At 40.8% G+C, this 8547-nt stretch overlaps 1 protein-coding gene across 1 annotated transcript; it reads left to right on the top strand.

The window, feature by feature from the left end:
- The first annotated feature begins 83 nt into the window (after positions 1 to 83).
- Positions 84 to 8547, top strand: gmpr (guanosine monophosphate reductase). Its single transcript, XM_007547770.2, has 9 exons — positions 84 to 604; positions 3261 to 3380; positions 3531 to 3614; positions 4439 to 4612; positions 4700 to 4781; positions 5012 to 5118; positions 5947 to 5989; positions 6066 to 6225; positions 7740 to 8547. The coding sequence occupies exons 1-9, from the start codon at positions 518 to 520 to the stop codon at positions 7918 to 7920; spliced, it is 1038 nt and encodes a 345-aa protein (XP_007547832.1). The 5' UTR covers positions 84 to 517; the 3' UTR covers positions 7921 to 8547.

Genomic DNA, 8547 nt, shown 5'->3' with positions numbered 1-8547 from the left:
ATATAGCCCAGATTTATGGCCATATAAAAAATTCACTGATAATCTTTCCATCAGTGTTCATCTCCATCCTGCTCTGTCTTTGACATCTAGCAGTGGAAGAAGCAATGCCCCAGCTGGACAGCAGGTGTGCTCTTAGCACTGCAGCATAAAAGCCACTGCAGTGTTACTCTCTCTATGTGTGCCTGAGAGAGTTTGAGTGTGTGTGGGCCAGCGTCGGTGGATGGGACAGCCGGGGCTCAGAAACCGCTGCTCCTGCCACTCTGCCGGAGGAGAGGGTGGGGGCTGGGGGAGACAGGCGACTCTGGAGGAGAGGATGGAAACACAGGAAGAGGGAGGGAGAGAGCCCAGGCCCAAATAAAGCCATGGGGGCTAGAGCTGGGCTGGGTTCCCCTCTGCTTTAAATACGCTGGCCGCCTGCAGGTTCGGGTTTGGTGGCTGGGGCTCGGCACCGGCGACCACCGCAGCTGCTGCAGCCTTCCTCAGGAGAGTCTCATCATCAGTGTTGTGGGCGTCCAGGATGCCTCGGGTGGACGTGGACCTCAAGCTGGACTTCAAGGATGTCCTGTTCAGACCCAAGAGGAGCAGCCTGAAGAGCCGCTCGGAGGTTGGTGCTGTTAGTTACCGGCGCTCAGATGATGCACAGCAGCTTTCTCAGGAGATCGGTGTTGAAGGCCTCTGTGCTGGATGACACAACAGAATCCTGTAAATTTGTTCACACGTGGCAGACAGTGGAAATTTAGAGCTCTTTAGTTATTTCAAAAATAAAACTACCATTGTTCTTCTATTCTCCTGATTTTGTTTATACCTATTTTAAGCTATAAAGTTTGCTTTCCTCCAGCAGTGTGCTCATGTAATAGGGAGGTGACCTTCTTAAAGGTGACAACAAACAAGGTTAGTCTTTTAAAGGGCAGGAACAGCATGTTGGCCGCAATGAAAACAAACAATAATGAGAAAATCAGTGGTTCAAAAGAACAGAACATTTATCAATTTTCATCAGATTTCTATATTTTAAAACTGGAAAACAAAACAAAAAAACTTGTTTTGTGTTTGAGTGTCCATAGTAGCAGAGCATCGTGTTCCTGCTTGCTTAACCCTATAACTTCCTCAGCTTGACGACGCATCACCAGAACTGGGTCCGATTCCAGCTGGAGCTGCTCCGACCGGTTCGGTGTCAGTAGACGGGAAGCCGAAAGCGGGAGGAGGTGGGAGCTGGTATCTGAGAGGTGGACCGCAACATGAGGCGCAGGACGCTTCTCAGAAACGCCGTTTATAAATAGGACTGTGTGTGTGTGTGTGTGTTACAGATGAAACCAGAGCACATTCCATATGACAAATAGATATGAGTGTGCCGTAGCATAAACACGGAGGACAGGTTGAAGGGAAACATGAACTTCTGGCCTCTGAAGTGAGGGAATTTGGTGTTTGTGACTTTGTAGAGCTTGAACTGAATCGCCCATTCTGCACTGTAATCACACATTTTCTTTCCATTCTAACGTTACATGGGAGTTTGACGTGTCAGGTGTTACTCTCTCCACCATTGCCAAAACAAATTTATGTACAAAACATTGTCGCGTATCGCAGCAAATGAGGCAATTCGTTCAGAGGGAATGCTGTTCCGTCTCTCAACCAGAAACATCTGGAAAAGGACACATCAAATGGCGCCACAGAGGCCCATTCAGCTTAAAATGAAACAGCTAAATCAAATCGACAGCTTTTAAAATAAAATAAACAAATAATTATTTGCTTTGAAGCAACATTGGTGCTCATCTTGAATGTGATAAAATCCAAAGAAAGCCTTTCGATTGATGCAATAATAAAAGTGCCTAACTCTCAATGTCCTTTGTGTCCTTAGTGGTAATGACCTCGCCTAGTCTCCATTACGTGACATCAACCTGGAGCTATTTTTATTTGTTTTACTGTAGCCTCTATTGTGTCGTTTATAAAACAGACTTTATACACATTTTATATGTTAAATTACCTAGTTTTCCTCAGTTAAGTGTCCATATTTCAGTAATTTTCCAGTTCACTCATTTACAATGAACACAAAAGTTCACTATGAATTTGTTGGACTGCTGGACAGACAGACGATTGAGTCATAAAAACTGGATAACCTTAAGGGAATAACCGGAGTCACATTGACATATAACAGACAAAACCTGCCTAAATTGGATCTTAATACGTTCAACTTATAGCATTCTGAACCAGAGATACTATTTTAATGTTTCTTCAGTTGAATTAAAGAAAGATGTAAAAGATGATGCAGTTTGAAAGACTTGATATTGATATTTTAACTCCAACCAGAAGGTTTCTAAAGACTTGTCAGCTGAAATCTTGTCAGTCAATGAATAGCTAAGGTATCAAATCAGAACTTTGATTCCCCCCCCCCTCCCATCCCCCAGATACTGCTTTCCTGTAGATAGTATGCAAGGCATGTAGCTTTGTAGCAGGTAGAACAACTTGATAGAAACGCAGCTAAATCCAAAACCAAAATGAAATTCATAACAATGATCAATCAAAACCACATAAAAATACAGGATTATCTAAAAGTTTAACTATATTTGTTACAATACCCAAACAAAAACAACAACCTAGATCCTGTTATATTGACATTTTTAAAGCAATATTGCTTTAGCAGACTGCCAGACATTCAGCTCAAGTCTCGCTTTCTTAAAAACGACTCCAGAGAATCCATGCGTCATACGTCATCATTTAATATCGGAGGGGAAGGAAAATCAGTGAGTCAGCTTGTGCTGAAAGTCAGAAATGTTTATTTGCTGCCTTGAAAAAAAAAAAAAAAAATGACTTTGCCGCACTGGAAGCACTTACCGAACCGTCTTTATGCCAGGATGAGATATGAGCCAATTTCATCTGCAGCTCTGAAAAAACAATTTCACTCTGGCAGAAGGAACATTGTACAACACATCAGTTCCTATGGTCAAATTGATTTTATGTAATAAATGTCCTGCCTCTACATAGAAAAAAGCCTTCTGTAGTCAACAAGGAGAAACAAACCTCGAGAAGTTTCCAACTACTAGTAATAACATACGTAGAAACCGTTAAAGACCAGAGCTTACAAAAAGCAGTCAGACTTCAACTTTGTTTTTGCAGGTCATCACATCACATTAGAAGCCAACTTGTGTGAATCTAATCGATCCAGTGTATCCACGTTTCAGGCATGACCAGTAACGTCAAGGTTCTGGGGGAATTTCCAAATGTTTCGTTCATGTCTAGATAAAGTTCAATCTCTTCTTTAACCTTAGGTGGATCTTCGAAGGACCTTCACATTCCGCAACTCCAAGCAGACCTACACTGGCATCCCCATCATTGCAGCCAACATGGATACAACAGGAACCTTTGAGATGGCAAAGGTTCTCAGTAAAGTGAGTTTTTGAAAATGTTTTTTTCTCTCTCTCTCTCTCTCTCTCTCTCATGTGGTAGAGAGGCATCGTTTCCATTTAGCTCAGCTGAAACTGTATGATAGTACAGTTTTCCCTCCACTTTGAGCATGTTTGTTTTTACTCTGTCTTTAGCACACCCTCTTCACAGCCATCCATAAACACTACTCTGTAGAAGACTGGAAAAAGTTTGCTGCTGACCATCCGGAATGCTTAGAGGTAACATCACCACTTCTCCACTCAAACTATTTGCAAAATGTCACATTTTGTCATATTCCAATAACAAACTTCAATGCATTATATTGCAATTCCACATCATTGACCAACACATGATATAGTGTTGAAAAGGAATAAATGGTTTATGATTTTTTTTATTTTATTTATTTTTTTTGCAATAGAAAATCGTGGCAAGCATTTCTGTTTCCCCTAACACGTTGGGTCAGATTACACTTTTATTGGATTTGCCCTTCATGCAAAATGCTATTATATGGAGTAAAACATTACCCAGAACACACTCATGCAAAAGAGAAACAAGGTGGTAGTGGCAGGATAATCGGGGTGCATTTCTTCAGCTGGAGCAAAAGACATTTAGCAAATGAGTGGCGTTAAATAGGATGTTATTGGAAGAAAACCCATTAGAGGTTAAATAAAATGTTGACTCAAAGGCAGAGGTTCACCTTTAAACAGGACCGTGACACCAAACATCCAGCCAGACGGAGCTAAAATGTAAAGGTTTAAACCACAACATGTCTATGTGTTAGAAGTCAAAGCCCTAAATCCAATTGGGAATCCTTGGGCAAGACTTGATGTTAATAGGTGCTCTGCATCCAGTGTGACTGAGCACTTGCTATTTTTGTAATGAAGAGCAGACCAACATGGTGGAAACCTGCCCCAAAACAGAGTTATTGACTCCAGCCAGTTCAGCACAAATGCACATCCCAGTTTTCAAAACTTCATTTGAAAGTCACGTGTTATTGTACTTCTGTGCTTTGTCTGCCACATAACACACTGAAGTTGAAGCGGTATATTTTCTATCCACTCAGCATGTCGCCGCCAGCTCAGGGAGCGGCAATGCAGACCTAGAGAAGCTGTGTGCCATCCTGCAGGCCGTCCCTGCTCTCCAGTACATCTGTCTGGATGTGGCCAATGGCTACTCTGAGTACTTTGTGGAGTTCGTCAAGACGGTGAGAGAAAGGTTCCCCAAACACACTATCATGGTAAGGAAATGGGCCCAACCGACCTCATACAACAGGTGTTTGAGATAAAGGCTGATCTATGAGTGCTTTTTGGTGTCTATGTTGCAGGCTGGAAATGTGGTAACAGGGGAGATGGTGGAGGAGCTCATCCTCTCTGGTGCTGACATAATCAAAGTTGGTATCGGACCAGGTCGGTGGATAAAAATCATCCGAGTGTTTAATAAGGAAACAGAAAGTGCGTTTGCCATTATACAAATTAAGTTGTCTGCTCATGCACAATATGTTGTAAAGGAAAACTAATACATGATTTGAAAATTTATAGACAAGTAGGAGTAAATGCACTAATTCTCCACAGAAGGTTTCTGTAGCCAGAGACGGTTAGAGTGAAGACCTCACCTTCTCTAACGGTGTACCTTTCAGGTTCGGTGTGCACGACCAGGATCAAGACAGGAGTGGGTTATCCACAGCTGAGCGCTGTCATAGAGTGTGCAGACTCGGCCCACGGGCTCAAAGGACACATTATCTCTGTAAGGACATGTTGTTTTTGCTTAAATGACTGTGAAAGGGCTGACGGACAGCTACAACTAAGTATATCAATTGCGTGAAAATACAAGAGCCTTTGCTGTCTGAATTAAACTTAATTGATGAAGGTGTTGTTATTTTTCAAATTTTGAATGTTAGCCTTTAATGAGTCTCCAAGTATTTGATGTCAGCTTCAACTTTGGCAACAAAAGAGCTGAGTGCTGATTCAATTTAGGCGTACTTGTTTGAATGTGTGAACTGAATTGGACTGCACTGGCTCTAGACTATTTTGGTTCTCCTGAGAAAAGCTTTAACTGTTGGTAGGTGGAGGCAGTTTTGGAATCTCATTCACAGATTTGTTACAAAAAGTATTAAACCTAAGTATTTCCATGTCTATAAAAGTATGGAAAATAAAAATGTAGTTTTACGAACAACATATCTTACTGTTTTTGACTCATCCATCCATCCATCCATCCATCCATCCATCCATCCATCCATCCATCCATCCATCCATCCATCCATCCATCCATCCATCCATCCATCCACAGTCTGATTTAACAGGCTCCATATCATCAGTTTATAGCAAAATCTTTCAGTTTCTAGTTTAAACACTGGATAAAGTAAGACATGGTAACGTTTGAATAGTATGTCTTAAAAAGAACAGAAGATACATTAAGCTCAGTCTGTAACAATGTTTTTGACAACTCCTAATCCACATTGAACACTGCGATATCACTTAAAGACAGCAGAGGGCAGCATCAGTCCACAAAATTAGAAAAACACAATTCTCGGGCCATAGCGCTGACATATTGATGGAACTATTCATTGTTTAGGATGGTGGCTGCAGCTGCCCAGGAGATGTAGCAAAGGCCTTTGGTGAGTAATCGCGCTCCAGTCTTTGTGTCTTCATCATGTTCTACACCTGCGACCGCCTCTGACCTCTGCTCCTCAGGTGCCGGGGCCGACTTTGTCATGATGGGAGGAATGCTGGCAGGTCATGACCAGTGCACCGGGGAGATCATCGAGAAGAATGGCAAGAAGTACAAGCTCTTCTATGGCATGAGCTCCGACACGGCCATGAAGAAATATGTGGGTGGAGTCGCAGAGTACAGGTGAGGAACAAAGACATGTTACATATCGTCATGTGGAGGTAAATCACTAAACATCCAACCACATGGCCCTTTACAAGAAAACAGGTTCAATAATTCAATCAGTCATATTCAGTTTAAATCATTTCAATTAAATCTAACCATGTTTTCAGGTTCAAAAATCCAAACAGACCAATGCCGTCCAAATAGTAAAACAACACAGGCAAAGTCAGTGGGTTATGTAATCCTAATTAAAAAGAAAGAAAAAAGATTTGCTTTGGAAAGCAGACTTGATTGGACTGAGTCACTGACTTTGCAGCAAACCATCATCCCGAGAAAGCATGTAGCAATACGGGAAAGGAGCCACTTGTTAACAAAATAAACCTAAAACAGAACTGGATTCTGTCAAGAAAGGAAAACAGGATAAGAAAAAGGACAAACGAAGAAAGAAAGAGACGCATTAGAGAAGCACTGATCCGGGATGTTTTTTTTACAAGAAAAAAAGGTTATAGTATAAAAAAAAAACATGGCAGCAATAAATCTATCAAAAAACAGCACGTCTAAATACTGAAGCATCAAGCCAGGAGTGCATCCTGTGGGAAGAAATGCATAAAGAATGCATTGTTACTCCCAACAATGGCTCTGTCAGTTTCACCTTCTATGAAAGAGATTGAAATAGACATAGAAGCATCAAGTGACGAGTATTTTCTACAGGAAAGAAAAGAAACAGAGAGAACATATTATCAGTACTAATAGTAATAGACTCAACAGCACTGCCAAGGAAACAAACACAGCTAAACACAGGAAGCACTAAGTCAGGATGTACTTTAATTGGGAAATAAACGATAAAGAGAGAAAGGAAAATTTCAGCAATCTGACTGTCAGGTGTCCCTTCCAGAGAATATTTTTGGAAAGTGTAAATCACCTGTTCTGTACTGAAATATTCTGAGCAAAGCTTCAGACTAGGAAATATTAGCAACTATTAATGCTTCTTTGATGACTACATGGTCAAGAAATTGATCAAAACAAGTTTGTTGTTTAGTTGTGGTGCAGCTCAAATCCACTGATAAAATCTAGTTTACCATACAAAGAAGCAGCTATTTGTCTCAACATATTTTTTTCTGCAATGGTCAGATAATATTGCAGTCTTTGAACATGATGTACATCAGTCAAAGTTGTAGGAACAATAATAAAATCAGAGAAAGTAGAGTTTTAGATTTTTTTTGATTGTTGTGAGACATTTTAAACCCAACTCTCAGTAACCCCATGACATTTTTTTTTCTTATATAAACAACTAACGTTTCTGAAGATGGATAATGTTGACACAAATAATCACACGGTTATATTTACAGGATGCAAAATCAATGTGTCTACACGTGAAATACCGCTTTGTAATCATGAAATATCCGTTTGAGCTGCAACATGACACCAACAGTTTTACCGTTTCTCAAACCAAATCTTCAAATAGTCTCTAAAAAGAAAAATGGGTTTGAAAAACCTTTGCTTGTACTTTTTTCTTCCTCTTTCTTGGCTCCCAGGGCTTCTGAGGGGCGAACAGTTGAGGTTCCTTACAGAGGTGATGTAGAAAATACCGTCCGTGACGTCTTGGGGGGACTTCGCTCCACGTGCACCTACGTGGGAGCGGCCAAACTCAAGGAGCTGAGCAGGAGAACCACCTTCATCCGAGTCACGCAACAATCCAGCCAAATGTTCACTTAGGGAAGGGGAAACTCCTTTTCAAAACACAGTTACAACAAACCCTTATGGCTCCATCATAATATTGTGCATGTCGACGCAGAGATTCAGACTGAGGCGTGGCATGAAAATCCATCCTGTTTGGATCAGGGTGTGTGCTTTGAGAAAAGTTCAGACTCCCGCAGATTCCAAACACAAAGCCTAACAAGCGTTGTTCTTCTCGGTTTACATGCTTACCGACTGCATAATGTAACCAGGCATGTAATAATGTGACGGGAATGTGCAAATATAATGATAACCTGCTGGATAAATGCATCCCGGCTTATGGGAATTAGACAAAGAGCCATATCACTGAGTATGAATGTGTTCTTAACTCAAGCTACTGGCAACTATCTAATTTAGATTGGATATTTCTGCACCCAGCATATCACTGATTATCACAACATGAGTTGTTTTAGTTACAGACGTGCAAGTGAACTCATCAGGAGAGGATTATGGCACTTTTTTTTCTTTTCTTTTTTTTTTTTTTTACTTGTAATGATTTAGCAAATCAAAATGCAAGATCCAGAAAGTCAAACCTTTATTTATTTTTTTTTATTTATTTTTTTTTGTGAAAAATAATATGGCAATAAACTCTATACAGAAACCTCT

The sequence above is a fragment of the Poecilia formosa genome, unplaced genomic scaffold, assembly GCF_000485575.1.
Source record: "Poecilia formosa unplaced genomic scaffold, Poecilia_formosa-5.1.2 Scaffold21, whole genome shotgun sequence".
NCBI classification, from domain to species: Eukaryota; Metazoa; Chordata; class Actinopteri; order Cyprinodontiformes; family Poeciliidae; genus Poecilia; species Poecilia formosa.
Note: the sequence above shows the minus strand (reverse complement) of the source record. Positions and strands in the feature narration are given on the sequence as shown.